This window comes from Cyprinodon tularosa, unplaced genomic scaffold (genome assembly GCF_016077235.1).
Source record: "Cyprinodon tularosa strain WSP-4 unplaced genomic scaffold, ASM1607723v1 ctg113, whole genome shotgun sequence".
Lineage (NCBI taxonomy): Eukaryota > Metazoa > Chordata > Actinopteri > Cyprinodontiformes > Cyprinodontidae > Cyprinodon > Cyprinodon tularosa.
The window spans coordinates 95,002-112,621 of NW_024037926.1; the positions used below are offsets into that span (position 1 = coordinate 95,002).

Consider the following 17,620-nt stretch of genomic DNA (forward strand, 5'->3'; position numbering starts at 1 on the left):
GACTGAAGGAGGAAAGGTCCAGAGTTAGCTCACAGCCTTCAGCTACTACAGCTAGCAACCACTGATTATGGTCAAAATATTGGTGTCATGATGCATTAACTCCTGAACGTCTGTTGATATTGATTTTTCTGACTTTTTTTTCCTAGGTATTCTATTTCTTATTTAGTGTTTACCAGTAAAAAATGTAAAATTTTCACATATATATAAAAAAAATTATAATTTTTTCTTTCTCATTTTTGTTTTTCAGAGATGTCAGGTACAGGAGAGGAGATTTCTCAGGTGCACTGGAAGCAGCAGTGGTTGGAAAATGGGACACTGTACTTCCATGTGTCCATGACTGAGCCTGAACTCTTGGCAGAGACGACACAGCCGACAGCTCGGGAGCCAGCTCATGCTTTGCATGAACACATGCACCTTCTTCACATATCAGTTATGGTAGGTTCAAGCCTGAGATATAATGTTGGTATTTTGTGTTTCACATATTGTCAGAATGGATTTAGATGCCTAAGCTAGTGTCTTAGTGTTTATTTGGAAGTTTAATTAGACTGTATACCGTAGCATACTAAAAATATTTCTGTATAAAGAAAATCATACCTTTGCAAAAGCAAAATATTTCCAGAGGATGATAGGTGAAGTTTATTGCAAAGATTGATTCTCCCTTTGAATTTTAAAAATGCCTAAATTGACACAGGCACTGATCCAGAGCAAGCCATGGCAATTTTTGCATTCATTCTACATTCTAGAATTGTGAAAAAATCCTGTGAGACAGAATACCTAAAGAAGAAAAAAAAATTTTTTTAGCTTGGCAATATACACTAGCAGCCATTCAAAAGGCCCTTCCCAGTCTAACGCCAGCTGAATGGCAGCCCACTTCCCGGCAACTCCCAGCAAAATCTCCTCCAACTTCCAGCCACTGGAGTGACCCCTTCTTGCATATTTTTTTTTTATTCTGACTCCACTGTTTCACTGAATTACAGGGTCTGACCAGGAGATGATGCTTCTCTTTAGATCTTAATGTCCACAAATCATGTCACAAAGACCATTGTAGTGCAAAGAATGATGTTAATACTGGAATTGTAGGGGCCCAGCCAAGGGCCTTTCAAGGAAAGTGGGGATATTTTGAATGGCTAATACTGTACCTCTTAAATTTCAATCTTTTATTATTTTCACAATACCTTGTTTTATCCTTGACTGCTCTCAAAGGTATCTTGACTTCCAATTGCCTGTCTATATAGTTTTAACTTTGATAGACATCAATTAAATGTTAAAGGGGCTCACATAAAAGATAAAATATAGCTTTTTCTTTTGGATTTGTTTTATCAGGATGTAAGCAATCTTTGTTGTTATTTTAGAAAGACAAGCCATTTCTCTTTCATCCATGTCATGGATTTATTTAAAACCCATCACAACAAAAATGCAATGTTAAAAGAGGTGCTTCAGTATTGAAGGTTTTGAAAGCAGCATTTGTTGTTGCTGTTTAGATACTTCAGATTTAAAATTATCTAAGTGGCAATTAGTTATTTAGATAATTGACATCTCCTAAGATTATTTTAAGTGAGGCGTTGAAGTAGGTGGTGCTTGTGAAGAGGTTGGAGAGACTTTTATGGGCTCAAAGACAAAGTTAGGTGTGGGTGCGCAGGTTAAGATCGTCAATGTCAGAGCAGAGTTTTTATCATGAATTATTTCATGCTTATGAGAAGTCGTTAAGGTATTTAAGCATAATCTATCTGAATTTTGAATATCCAAACCATTAGAATATTTTTCAGATTTAAAAAAATATATATATTATTAAAGCCATTAGTTTGTTCGTAAAGGTATTTTTTTTTAATCTTTTGCAGCAGAGGTATAAGTATTTGCTTCAGGAAGATCACTAATATTACAGAGCATAAGCTGTTCCTCCTGCATTTATTTCCCAAAAACCAGAAGTCACCTAAGTTCTAATTAAAGTATTAACAAAGTATAATTATTAATAATATATAATATAGCAAAAGGTTATTAGAAACATATTGTGTTCAACTTTATTAACACCACCTCTTCCAATTTTTTTTTAAATTCATACTTACATCCAGCTTTCTCTTTATTCCATGACAGTTTTTCATAAACTCCCTATAATAACATCTCATATCTGTGGATTTAAATGACCAGTTGACTTGTCAAGTTCCTGTAAGTCCTTCTCACTTCCTCTTGGGCTCCGACTCTGAGACAAACGTAGGCTCGTAAACTTTGAGCCTACCGAGTATAACCCTATGTTACAGGTCTTTAAAAGCCCTTTTTGCTGGGTGGACAGAAATCCCTGACCTGTTCCAATTTGTCTTCTTCCCAAAGTCACATCTTTTTTTTTTAACAAGTGAGTTAGATAGTCCAGCATCCAGGGACTTTCTATTTTTAATTCCTATTTCACTTTGTTAAACAACCATGTTCTCTTGCAATAGTTGTTTTATTTAGGTCAAACATTTTTAGTAACTAGCCTACCGTATTTTCACGACTATAAGGCGCACTTAAACGTCTTTTTTTTCCCTCAAAATGTGCGGTGCGCCCTATGGTGCAGTGCGCCCTATGTGTGTTGTAACTGCGACTTTTGAGACCACCTCATTGAGGAGATGATGAAAGAGTGGCTGAATGTAAGGAGACCAGGTGTTTTTTTTTTCCACCCCTCACAATCGCTGTTAATATGTAACTCCATGCGTGCCCATCTCACAGCTGATGTGAAAAACATGGGGAAACAAATTAACCCTGTGCTCGCTGTTCAACCGCTCGACATCGGTGTGAACCGGACCCAGCAGGTGCAGCAGAAGCAGCGAGTTTACATGCAAAGTCAATGGTTGACGCGCGTATAAGGCTGGGTGGCTCCGTATGGATGCGTGGCTGAGGCAGGTGTATCTGAGAAGACTAGGTGGTTTTTTCCACGCATCACCATTGCTGCGTGCCCATCTCACAGCCGATGTGAAAAAAAAGGTGAATCAAATGAACGCTGTGCTCGCCGTTATCCCGGGGGTCTGACAAAGGAGCTTCCACCGCTCGACATCGGTGTGACGCGGCCGTTCAAAGTAAGGCTGCGAGCGGCGTGGGAGCGATGGATGACAGACGGAGACCACAGTTTCAGGAAAAGTGGGAGGCAGCGCCGGGCAAGTTACGCCACCGTTTGCGGATGGATTGTTGATGCTTGGACTAACGTATCTGCTGGCTCTGTTGTTCAAGCTTTTGCAAAAGCCGGCATTATTTCTGAGGAGCTGCGCTGCACGGAAAGTGACTGACAGCGCAGAAGGGGAAACTGGCATGTCGGATTTAGCGCAGCTGTTTAATTCAGAAACAGAGGATGAGGACTTTGAGGGGTTTGATTAATACTCTGTAATAAATACTTGAATAAAGCACAATCATACTCAGTTTTGCTCCCGCTGTATTTTTCTACCTGAAAACTTAATTCAACAGCAGCCTATGGGCCGCGGGGCATACGGGCTCACCTCCGCAGGTGTTTTTTCATCTAAATAATCTAAATCTTTTTAAGTGAGAAAGTCCACCTGAAAATTTAATCATTGCAGTCAGTTCATCCAGATTATTATCCTGCCTATGTTTTAAGTTAATTTATGCCTCAATAAACTGTATCAGAGGAGTAATCACAGCCCTGTGTCATCAACATGCCGGTTCCCAGGTTTGAATAATACTTTGTAATAAATACACCTTGCAGCTTTATTTGCTGTGATCAGTGGGAATAAAGTAGTTTTAATATGTTTTTAAGTGGGAAAATCCACCTGAGAGGACATGTACCTGTATATAAAAAACGCGCCCTATAGTCCGGTGCGCCTTATGTGTGTGTTAAATACAGAAATGGGACACATAACTGAGACTGCGCCTTTTAGTCCGGTGCGCCTTATGGTCGTGAAAATACGGTAGTACCAAGGATGTTGTTTTAAAAGGTTTGGCTACAGGAAACCCACCAAGACCTCCCAACAATCCCATATATTAATTTTACACCACTAAAGAACTTACCCTTACAAATGTGACCCAAAAATCCATTGTCCACATTCTTATATACATTTTAGAATGTTTTATTAGTAGGCTTTGGCAGGTAATCTATACAGCAGCACTAAGGCAAGGTTAGAAAAATCAATAATCCAATTATTACACTATTCTAGGACTATATATACTGACTGATAGGCACCCACTCAAATTATGGAACAAACAGTTTTTTCTTTTGCTGAACATGAAACTGCTTGTTGTATTTTAAAGCTTGAACAAACTTTAAAATTCCTTTACCTTCTCTTAGTGGAAAAGACCGAACACACATTTCACAGCTTGAACAAAGGATTTCCATTTTATCTCTATTTAGACGGCGGAAAATGGAGTGAAGCTGAGCGAAACAACAATGGTTAATTTAGGGAGGTGAACCGCACAATTTTGGTGAAGTTGGTGACATTTTATCGGCTCCTAACTGAACTTTTGTTTACATTCCAGTAACAAAATCTAGTCAGAGACTGGATGCGGCTGTGAGCTACAGTTAATACCCATAGTCCATACGCATGCGCAAGATATCAGATGTGCATTTATCCCTTTAGTTTTGTACGAAAAATAGACTAAACTACCTCAACTGGCGTGTATCCCTTTAGTCAAGTACAGAAAAAACAATTTAAGGTCAGATCGCCATATGCTTCAAAAAAGACCAAAAATTTAATTATTTATTTATTTTTTTATTTTTTATTTTTTTTAAACATAGGTTACCAGCCTGGGCATTTCCATGCTAATTCATGTGTCATGTGTCAGCCACTACACAAGTTTAAACTCAGCTTTCTATTTATCTTAGTCATACTTTAATTGTTGAGAAGACAGACATATAAGCAGGAAGAACAGGACAGGGAAAATAAATGGGGGCACTAAAAACTGGACAGAAAAGGAATCCTAGTTTGGCTTGATGGCTGAGAGGTGTCTACGGGCAACAGTTGTTCGCTGAGAACAAAGGAAGGATGTATATAAAAAAATAAAATAAAATATGGCTCTTTACATAGAGATCAGAGCAGTGTCTATTAAAACCGTTTTTATGATAAATTTCTTTAATCTATTTGATGGTATGTAAACAGTAGTGCATACTTTAAGTTAACTAGGTATACACAGAGCTACAGTATATTGCATAGTCCTGATGTTTTCTAAAGGTGAAGCTTGTGTACTGTATATCCAACCATAGTGCCAGATTGATATGTCACATTTTTGGTATTTCTTTACAGAAAGTTTAATTTTAAGTGTAAAAGTTAAAACTGACCACTCCAGAAGTTACTCGAAAATACATTAAATATTTCTGAAATCTACTCTATCTCGTATATCTTTCTTGTTCACAGTGGAGAGCTGTTGTCTAGTGGTAGATCTGGGTAATCACAAATCAAACTTTACTGGTAGAATCTCAATAATCCAGGACATGATAATAAGTAGAAGGTAACTGGTCCTCTTTTGATGTTGCTTGAAAAAATTTTTTATAAGTGAAACATCTATACAGTGTTATACACAGATTTTTAGGGCAACATTAAATAAAAAAAAGGCAATTATATTGTTAAAGTCTGGTCAGTAAGGAATAATGAATGGATCATTATCCATTGGATCATTTTATTATTAAAACTAATACAATCTGTGTGATTTAATGAATTTAACATAAAATTGTAAAAAAAAATAAAAATAGTAATTTTCGTTGCGATCACTGAGTCAGTGAGCGGCCATTTTTGCCCGAATTTAGTAACACTTCACCCCTGATATCTTCCGGCAGTGACGTCACGGTGCGGTAAGCTGAGCGCCATTCTCCCTACTTTACAAACAAAATCAATGGGAACTACTATACACGCCCTCAACCAACAACAATTATTTTAGGTTTTCAGAGGCCTTCACTATTGAAATTCGCGAGAGCTATAGTTAAACTGACAATGCCCATGTGCATGGCAGTTGGATGTTGTAATACATCGGGTAAAAGTGAAAAAAAAATGTGTTAATACACCTTTCCGATTCATGTTCCACCATGGGTTCGTCGTTGGATTGCCAACTTAAAGACGGAGGATTTGCCATCAAACTTCTGGCCAGAGCAAAAACACGTAATATGTTGACAATATTTCGAAGAAGAATGTTTTCAAGATGACTTGGATAATAATACACGTAGTAACAAACACCAGATAGAGCATTGGGACTTGCTCAACAGCCGATACTGCACCGTGACATCACAAACTGGTAGCTGGCAGTACTGTTCTTTTACAAACATGGATGCCTCCAGTACATTTATATGAAAATTACTCTTAGTTAAAAACAGTTAGCATTTATTGAACAGTATGTAATAATTTTTTATTTAAATTACTTTCAGAAGTTTGAATTCCGAATATGACTGGACTTTTCCTTTAAACTCCCAGAGTAATTCCGGTGCAAGGCTTATGCCGTCACTGTTGAGATTAATTAAAAGTATCACAGTAACACCATTTCCTTACTCTTATTGGTGTCTGCATCCGTGCATGAACCCTTTTAGAGCCTTTATCACTCCTGTGGTCTGAGATTGTCCAATGGGTTACATGTTATGCATAAATGCAAAACCTTGGTAAGTTTTAACCGCATATTCTTTATATGTCTGTTATGGAATGTGTGATCTGTTCTGCAATTATCTGTTGGGGTAGCAGCATAAGACCAAATGATAAGATGGGCTCTGCAAGTTATTAAAACAGGTTCTTTTCTAGGAACTCCTCTGGAACCTGTTGAGAAGATATCACACAGAAGAATTCTCAATAAAATTAAGAAATTACAGACAACCCTAGGTTTTCTCTTCATTAGACTGGGATGAAACGGAGTTTCTTCAGTCATGGGAGTTTTTCAGGTTGGCTGTGGGGCAGACCGCTACAGGAGAACCTTCTAGACTAGAGCCATCAGCATCTAATACAACTTGTTCAAGATGGCCCATTATATATGTTACATTTTCTTTTAGGATAAAGTATTTTTGAGTAAAAATTCCTTGTATTTTAAATAGAGTTTAATGTAGCTACAGCATTAAAGTAAATATGTGCTTAGTGAGATATTAAAATGGCTATAGCCGTTATCAGTAATGGAACTAAATAAGAATTCCCTACAAAAACTTCAATGAAAAAGTTACAAACAACTTTAAATTATGTAATAATTTAAAGTTACAAACAACTTTATTTATTTCATTTATCAGTGTACAGTTGGCTGTCATTCTCCTTCAACCATAGATGGCATGGTGGAATTGAGTGAAATATCTCACCACATCTTTTTCATCCCTACTATGTATATAAACCAAGTAATAAATCTATGTGCACCATTGGAGGCAAACATGACTGATGGAGTTTTGAATAATTTCTGAAGTCCTATTCTCATCCCTGAAGGGGGAAATTGTGGAAGAAAAAATGATTTGTGTGAACATTACCATCTAACAACAGACAGTTCTGCTCTAGAAAGACGTCACATCCCCGGTTTGATCGCACCCAAAGGATAGATTGAAACAGGCTCTTAAACAAAGCTTTCACCCTGCAGCTTAGAAACATGCACATCACACACTCACCCAAGGCCACCTCTACAGCAAAAACCATCCATAATGCACAGACAATTATGCAGTAGAGAATTATGCTGGATAAGGAAATTATCAGGAGGAAATTATCGAAGAAATATAATTACAGTTCTTTGTATGTATAAGAATGGTGTGGTGCTGGGACATTTGAATTTTTGAAGTTGAGAGGGAACAAAAATCCCTCATATTATACCTACTCACTGATTTTTCAAGTAAATGCCATGTTTGAGTTCACAGGGAGGACAGGTAGTTTTTTACTGAAATGAGATGCAATAAAGGCTGACAGTTTAGAGCCTTTCATTTACCATGTTGCAGAAAATAATCACCTTTTTCAGGAAATCTGTCTGTAGAACCAAATTCAATAAATTTTAAACCTGTTCTGTTAGTGTGTGGAAATGTATGAAGGTACTAATTAATTAACCAGGAAAACAAATCAATAAGTATTAGTTAAATGAGTGATATGGAAAATCTTGCATTACTTCAGTGTATTGGGCTCATTTTTTACACCTGAGCATATACATGAGCTCATTTGATATTCTTGAGCTCTCACAAAATGATGAAAAGACTATTCTTGTCTCCTGTATGATCGATGCATGTGAAGATACAGCAGAGCTCAGAAGGCTTCTCTATAATTAAGCAGTCACTGGTAATACATAGCCACCAGTATGGCAGATTACAGACATACTTTAGGCAATTGTGGCTGCTTGAAACTCAAGGTGCTGCAGAAATTGGTTTGCACCAGGCCTTAAAATTAGCAGGCATAATATTACTATGGATAAGGACACTTTCAATTATCACATTAAATGTCAGAGGAAGTTACATTTTAATTGCCCTCAAGGTTTAATTGTTTCAGTAACCTTCTGGTTTCTGTAATTTCATATATGCATGTTAATGCAGAATGAATGCAAAATAACTTGTAATTAAAATGTCCACTTGCTTGCGGCTTATGACACTGAGACAAACCTTCCAGAGTGGAATTACTAAAGAACTGTAAAACGAAGAAGCATGTACAGAAGTGATTTTCTTTAGGGGTTGATTTTTTTCTTGTTTCTATAAAAAAAATCATCATCACAGCGCGTAAACTACTGTGAATCAAGTCTCTAGACTGTCTTTTCCCATCTACCTAATTTTCACCATGTGGATCACAGAAATTGTAACAGTTGTGATTTTTGCAATGAAGATCAGTAGAATATGTGTATAGGTTTCTTTCTTTCTAGTGTTAAAATGCATTTTTTTTCTGTAAAAGTAAATAAATAGGTCCTAAAGCTCATGTGTGGAAAATGGTATCAAAGTAACAAAAGTATTATGACTTTTTTAATTTATTTTTTATTGGATCATTTTAATTAGATATCTCTATGTGCTGCTTGACTCATATTTTTCAATTGGCTCAGTTTTCTGTATTCCCGATTATGGTTCTTAAATCACACTATCCGAGTATTTGCAACTAAAAAAGCTCATGTACTTATGGCTTACCAATTTTCTGAAACAGCCATTTAAATATTTGAAACGATTTTGGATGCCAAAGCTACAAGTAATCGACTAGAAGGACTGAACGATTTTGGCAAAAATCTGAATTTATATTTTTTTTTAACCAATATTGTGATTTGGGCTTTATTTTGATATTCCTTTATTTTCATGACCTTGAAAGCTAGCTTATTCAGCTTCCATTTCACAGGAGTTTCATTATACCATTATAGAAAACTTCTTACTACCACTCTCTGAAACTCTCTTTAATTTATTGTTGCGGAAAATCAACTTTTAGTGTATTACTGCGACAAAAATGGCTAGAACCTCAGAATTGAGGAATATGAGGGCCTTTTCGAGGACAATAAGAAGGAATTTAGACCAAAGCAATGATACTCCTCTTTATATAGACCACAGCTGAATGGTTTAAATGTTGAAAGGCAATATTTAAAAGCATGCTGCATCCCCTTCAAGTGGCTGTATATACTGTATAAGTATGTCAGTATTTATACAATATTAGGGTTAACACTCTTAGGATGAAATTCTTGCAATTCATATTCTTGCCATTCAAAGGTACAGATGTTATTTATCTTAAGTGTAGTGGAGGATTTTCGCAATTTTTGAAAAGACACACCCTCTGCACTTTTCTCCTTGTGCATGCTCTGTTCAAAAGTGGCTCTTTGCATCGCACATACAAGCTTACTTTCCAAAAGAAGATTTGCTAATTTGTCCACCATATCAGACTCACCACTGGTATTGTAAGTGAAAATGGGTACGAACACATAGGAGGGCCTTATAAAAACATATCACCAGAGTGATTGACAATTAGGATGATAATTTATTCGTTATGATCCACCTGGAAAAAGAAAATTCTCCACAATACCTTTATGACTTTTTCTTATAATTCCATTATTATCTTCTTTTTCATTCATTATTTTATAATTAATGCCTTTTCAGTACTTATTCACACCCTTTGCAGTAGTATGTGCTCTTATTGACAGCATGACCATGAAACTTTCTAGAGATGGTCATTTATTTACAGTAGCTAAACTATAACTCTGTCTGGTGCCACATCTGCAAAACTTTTAGTTTATTGAAAGAAATATATGTTAGGGATGTCATGTCATACAAGTTTTGCTATTTTGCACCCCCTAATTTTTGTGAAAATAGCTATTATGCAATGATAATATAAATTACCCAAACTCTCTAAGACTGCAGATCTCAAGAAAGAAAATTCTTAAAAACAAAAGGAAACATTTTTGTCTTTATCAGCTAAAGAGAAATAGAGGACCTATGAGAGAGAGATGGACAAGGAAGAACTATATGCTTCTTTTATCTGTCTATATCAAAAACTGTAATAAAAATGTATTTTGGATACAGTATGGGCATTACTACGGAAAAAATCAAAGAAGGTTTTGCATTTTGCTACAATTAAGTTGCAAGGAAAAAAGACTAAATCAGTTATTAGTATTCGGTCAGTTTATTAATTTGTTTACATATAGTTTACCAACTCACAATAGAGACAGCCAAGGTCAAACATTATCCTAATTGGCATTTCAGACAGGACGCAATGCGTGGATGGCTACGCATTGAAACCATTTACATTCACAGGCTTGCAGTTTAGTAGAGTTTGTAAGAGTTGATTGTACTCTACACACTAATTAAGCAAACCCATATTAGACTGGAATGCACACCAGTCTCACTACACACTTAGATTGACAACTTATTACAAAAGGCAGCAGTTCTTTCTTCTTAGTACTGGGTACAGCCGCTGTTTTCCGTGTTTCCAGGTACCAGCTTACTTTTACCCCTTTATATAATGAAGGGGACTAGTTTAGTCACTAAAAGCTAATGTCAGCTTGTGTCAGTCAAAGTCACCTTAAAGCCTCAAGCCGGTTTCTTCAACATCTGGCCAAGTCCATGCATTTAAATCACTTAGTTGTAATTGTTGTCTGTATTAGGGTCAGCGCGCAACTCCCACTCGGATCAGTACAATCCAATCAGATGGCAGTCTTCACTCTGATATTTGAATGTTGTAGCTTTAAGTAGGGAAATGTCTTAATTAAATCAAGGCTCTTTTTATGGGTGCACCCAATTTCTCAGCTCACTATCAGAGTAACGCTTCATGCTGCTCTGTAACCAAGTTCATGTTAAAACTATTTTTTTTAATAACTCAAACACTTAGGGATTTCATTTTTATATCTGTAGACCTTTTTTATTTAAAAGTAATTTATCAATAAATGTATGCGCAAAAAAAGGGGAAAAGGTATTCGTGAAAAAAAAAGGGGAAAACTATTGAATACGTGAAACTTAAAGACAGGGGTGGAAGAAGTACTTAACTGTAGTACTTGAGTAAAAGTATTGATACTGATCTTACACAACTACAGGTAAAAGTTACTCGGTAAAACATCTAGCCTACTCAAGTTAAAGTGTTGAAGTACTTGCTTTTAAAAATACCAAAGTATTCAAACGTACATGCATTTAAAGGTACTTAAGTATTCAAAAATACAAATAATATTCTTTAATAGCAGTTATTTTATATAACGTAACTTTCAGAAACCACCTGATGTATTGGTGCATAGAACCGCTCTTCTACAACTTCTACACCACCTGGAAAGTTTTTCAGCATAAAAATGCTACAAAAAAATAAGGACAATAATTTTGATTATTATTTCTTTTTTTTTAAAAACAAACAAAGCAAAAACAGGAGTGTCTTGATTCTCCTCAGCCTTCCACTATGGAATAGAGGTTTAAGGTTGAATCTATTACCAGAAAGAAACTATAACTCAGATTTGAAAACTTATTCTACTAAACAAATTGGGTCACATGGCAACAACTTGAAAATATCTATAAAACTACAAATAATATCTGCCCTGAGTATCTTAAATATGTGGAATTTCATGCAAATCTCTAAAACAGTGGTTTCCAAATTTAGTCCTAAGGGCTGCTATCTACCATGTTTAAATTACATTTAAAAAAAGGAAAAACAACAACAAAGCTAAGCTTAGCCAAAAAGAAAAAGGAACTAGCAGCTTCTGCAAAATAGATTGGAGTAGAAAGTAAAATGTTTGACTTTGAAATGTAGTAGAGTGAAATTTATAAGTAGGCCTACCCCCTAATAGTCAAGTAAAGATGATCAAAAAAGAGAATAAATTACAGTAATTAAGTAAATGAGTTTTGTTACTTTCTACCACTGTCTAGAGAAACTTTTTTCTTGTCTTTCATCTCATCATCTTTCGTTTTTCATCTGAGTTGGAGACTCAGTCTCAACAGAGACTCCCAGACTTCCCTTATCCCAGAAATCTACTCCAGGAAGATATCTAGGGAGAGAAAGCTCCTAGGCCAGCCAAGAGATATATTCCCTCAAATATGTTCTGGATTGTCCCCTTGGCCTCCTCCTTATGGGACCTGCCTGAAACACCTCCCGAGGGGGATCTGAAAAATATGTCTGAGCCACCTCAGAATATTCCTCTTGATGTGGAGGAGAAGTGACTTTAATCCGAGCCTCTCCTGGATGACTGAGCTCCTCACGTACTATATCTCTAGGGGAGTGTCCAGCCACCCTGCTGAGAAAGCATATTTCGACATCTGTGAGGGGGATCCAATTCTGTCGGTCCAGAATTCATGACCATAGGTGATAATAGGAACATAGAGACACTAGTAAAAAGAGAGCTTTACCCTTTTGCTCAGCTATCTCTTCACCACAATAGACCAGTGCACAATCCGCATTGTAGAAGCAGCTACAACGATCCAGCTATCAATCTCCTGCTCTCACCTATGAACAGGAATCCAAGATACTTGAAATCCTCCACTTAAGGCAGGAACTCTCCTCCGAACTAAAGGGGAGTATCAACACGCTTTACACTTGGCTGCAAACCTCATCAGTGCATGCTGTATGTTTTAGCTGGAGGGAGCCAGCAGAAGCATGCCATGAGCAAAAAGCAGAGATGACATCTGCGGGGGCCTGAACCAGACACCCTTTGGCCCTTGGCTGCGCCTAGAAATCCTCTCCATAAAGGTTATGAACAGGACTAGTGACAGAGGGCAGGCCTGTAGGAGTGCAACATGCACTGAGAACAGGACCGACTTACTGCCTGCAATGTGGACCAAACTCGTGCTCTGTTTGTACAGAGACCGGATAGTCCCTCTTAAAGTGTCCTCAACTCTGTACACCTGCAGGCCCCACACAGGTCACCACGAGAGACACAGCCAAATAGCCTTCTCCAGATCAACAAAACACTTATACTTTTTATTTCCAATTAGCTATATTCCCATTTTTGATTGGTGCAAATATAACAGATTCACCTGTCCATAAAAAGTCTTATTCTGACTAAAAAGCACTCCTGTTAAAGTTTGTGTTCTTTGCGCTGTGTTTGGTATTCGTAGCACTAATGGGAGGATGAACCCAGAAACAAGTGGACACTGGATGCCCTTTTAGTGTAACAAATATGAGAAAATGCAGGATCTTGGTCACATGCTGTTTTCCCATGCACACAGAGCATCAATCCTTCTCAGTTAGCTGAGTGAAGACTGAGCTTGGCTTTATAGTGCACTTACAGTTTAGAACATATTTTACAGTTTAACTCAGAAATTAACTTAACAGTGCACGTACTTGGACAAATAGCAGCAAATGCAGGATCTTTGCCACAGGCAGTTTTCCCATGCACAGTTACACAGTTCATCATTTCCATGTTGTTGGCAAACAGATGAAGGATACTGTTTCTAGCCTGAATGCACATGTGCTTCCAGAATCTTTCAGAAAATAACTTATATGTGTGTATATGTATATAATCAGAGGCCTGTGTATTATCTTTTATTATTAATCAGGTCTCTATCACAATATGTATTGATACTGATTTATACCCCAGCTGTAGCCAGAACTTGCCTGTACATGTGAAATAAACAGAAGACTCATAAAATGTAAAGGACTTGTTCAAATTTTAATTAGAAAATATGATTATATTTTCTAGTACGTTACACAAGCATTCTTGGGGGAAAGGCCCACTTGGATTCAGTGATATTTCCAAATAATATTGCATTACCATTTGATGCCTGTAGCAAAACCTTCTACAGACAGTTTTGTAAATATTGTGTTTGCGGAGAGGGCTGGACTTGCCAGATTTGGCATATTGGCATTCAGACAATGTGGAACTGGGCTTGACAGACATCTAGCTGTCAGAGTTCTATTTGTATTTTACAGCTGCAGTCTTCACAGACAAATGCACACAACTGTTTCTGCATTCAGTCTTCTCTAAGCAGTGCCTGCGAATCCTGTCATGAGCCCTTAATTCAAATTCAGTTCCTTTTTATTTATATGACGCAAAATTGTACCATCATCTCTATTTGACATAGTTAGGTCATGACCTCGCCATATTACAGAAAGAAAACCGACAATTCCCCCTTGAGCAAAATTTTGGCAACTGCGGGAAAAAAAACAACCTTTTTTGAGTAGCAAAAATCTCAGAAAGGACCACAGCGGGTGTTTCACCATCTGCCTGGACCAGCTGGGGACATGATGGAGCAGAAGAGAAGAGCATATTAAAAAATAACCCACAATAAAAATGTACAAATCCCTTGTCTGGGTTCATTTATTTTCTCATCCTTTCTCTCCATTCTGACTAAAAGTCAGTCTAGGAGAACTTATTGTAAGCCTTCCCTCCTGGGTTTTCAAATATCCAAGGACTTGTCTCAGAGTTTGAAATAAATACTCAATGCAAGAGTCATAGAATTCGTTCAAGCACACATATAGACCCTGAATTTTGTAAGAGAAAATCCTTGACTGCTGCAGGTTTTTTGTTCATACTAATAATACTGTATTAATAATGCTATAACTATGAGGAAATATTAAGTTTAATTGGAGTAATCTTGTCATCCACCAGGTCGCTAAATAGGGAGGTAGGTTTTTTGTTACTAACCATATGCAAAACCTCTAATATTATTGTTAGAAGATTTACCTTCACTCTTGAAACTGTTTGAATTTTATGTCTGTTTAATAACTGAGAATAAAAATTAGAATATGAGTTAAATCTACAAATGTATTTATATATATGTATATATAAAAATGTATTGTGAAAATATGGAACATAATCTTTCATCTATTTATTGATAGATTATATTATATGCTATATTAAATATTGTTAAATAATCCATTTATAAAGTAACTGCATGTGTTTTTTGTTTTTATAGCACTAGCAGCTCGTTTTTTTGACAGTAGGCTGACAGGAAAGGGGGTATGAGAGGGGGGAGAGGGGCAAAGGACCACAGGTCAGATTCGAACCCAGGTCAGCCGGGTCGAGGACTAAGGCCTCCATACAGGGGTGGTGCTCACTGACCACCTGCATGGCCCTGTGTGTGTTTTTAAAATACACCTCAATACATTGCTGATACATGACTTGCTTTTAACATAATTGCGATTTTGTTGTTTTGAAGCTTTTTTGTGTTAAAAAGTGGTTTGTTCATATAATTTTGCCTTACCCATTGCTTGCTTATGAGGTCAATTATACACTTTGGGCAAATTTCCTATTTCCTTTAAATCAGTCATTTGGAATACAGGCTTATTTATGCATATCTATTACTTATAAACCTGGAAAGCAAGTGCAAATGTACATGTAAAGGTCAGTGTGTCTCTAACAGTATATGTGGAGCTTCATTTTCTGTCTCCTGGTTTATCTATAGGGAAGGGTTTTGTAGGGAGTTTGATATGGAAACATTTTGGCAGGACTCCCACACGTTCTCTTATATAACAGCCCTGTTCTTGAGTTTTAGCAGGATACTAAACAAATAGCCAGGTGCACTGGTTCTGCATGAAGGACTGTGCTTCTGTCAAGATGGCTTAGGTCCAGACATAGCTGTGACATCATTGTAGCAAGGAAGTTATTGGGTTTTTTTTCAGTTATGTTACACCATCTAATTACATTTATGGGTACCACAACATAATCTCAGTCCTATCATTTTACTTATGAAAATCTATATGTAGCTATTTATATTTTGAAAGCTTATTGCATTATAATTGATTGCCTTTGTGAGCATTTTATATGCTATATAGTTGGTATTAGGACAATAATAATTATGTTATCCTTTGTGTAACCACAACAGTCCTGGGATAATGGTTAATTACATATATTTAAAGGAAAATTTAAAAAAGTGAGCAAACTGGGAGCAGATAGAGCTCAGTTTGTGTTTTGAATCTACAACTAGACCCAGGTGTAATCCTAAAATGGCTTTAATTATCAAATCATGTCAGTCTTAGGTAGTGTAGTTAAAAGTAAATGTATGACAATTTTAGAAAATAAATTAAAAAATGTAAAATAAAAATTTAGCAACTCTATATTTTAGGACAATAAACTTATAAATGTTTAGGATTTGAATTTGAATGTTAAATTTTTTGCTTTTGAGTTACAGTAAGTGAACTTTGAACTCTGTTTTTCAACATAGAATCCTGCATTTTTCAAATTGATCTGAAAGTCACCCTGATGCAAAAAATGCAATGAAGTAACTAAGAATCTTGACCTTCTGTCTTAAGAATCTTACTTTATATTTAGCAAACAAAAAAATTGTTTTTACCTTGTCCTTTCATTGTTTGTTCTAGGAACAGTAGCAGTCTTACTTTAAAACCATAAACCTTTGCAATAAAGCCAAGAAGCTACTGCCATGGTCTCTAAATATTAAGCCACCTTATCATTATACAGAAAGTGTTATATTTATTTTAGCAGTATCACTATAGTTGTGTTTTTTTTATTTTTAAAATTAAACATAAAAAAATATACCGACCTTCTATTTCTAAAGCCAACTACAAAGACAAGTGTGGCTCTAAGTTCCAAAAACCAAATTTCACATGAATTGCCAAAAAAGGTGATAAACATTAATAACAAAATACTTATAACAGAATAAAATGAAAATGGACTTAACCTAATATTAAAAGTTGAGAACCTGTTCAAAAAGTGTTCAAAAAATTGATTTTTACATAACCTCCCATCAGCATACCAGACATCGGAGAAACAAACGTCAATTTCATCAGGTGTGTTAGGTGTATGGCTGTTGTGTTGTGGCTTTTGTATTAGGGTGACCCTTTTGGGCCATCGTAAGTTTCAAACTAATTAAAAAGTATATTCTACAGAAAAATTTAAACTGATTCAATGTATGATTTAAAATAATGTGACATCAATGGACACAACAGTGGGTTTTCTTGCATTTAACAACAAGCCTGTAAACTGTTACGCATGTTTCGCAAAATGCATGGCAGGAATTTTACTGAAAGCAGAGATAATAGCTGCTGTATAATTATACAAATTTTTTTTTCTAATTTTAACTGTCTTAAGTTGTTGTTGTGATGATCATTTGGTTTCTTTTTATTATCCCAGCTATTAATGTTAAATAAATTTTTTTCCCCCAAATCTTCACATGTTAACCCTGTCAAAGCATCTGCACATAAGAAAAAACTTGGATGATGCAATTTGTCTTCTAATCAGCTGTACTGAGGTAAATATTAAAGTGGTCAGACTAATGGAGGAGTCCAATGGGAGAAGGATGTGGGTAGCACACTGCTTGTGCTTTTGGAGGAGATAAAGAATGAGTGAAATGAACAGAAAGCAATAATGAATTATTTATTTTGCTGCTCGGTTC

The 17,620-nt window shown here is 36.2% G+C and overlaps 1 protein-coding gene across 1 annotated transcript in view; it reads left to right on the top strand.

The window, feature by feature from the left end:
* The window catches only part of LOC119794391 (astrotactin-2-like), a 425,475-nt gene that overhangs the window by 76,455 nt on the left and 331,400 nt on the right, over positions 1 to 17,620 (top strand). Inside the window, exon 2 of the mRNA XM_038301931.1 lies at positions 248 to 435. Coding sequence (XP_038157859.1) covers positions 248 to 435 — 188 coding nt within the window. The remainder of the gene's footprint in view (positions 1 to 247; positions 436 to 17,620) is intronic.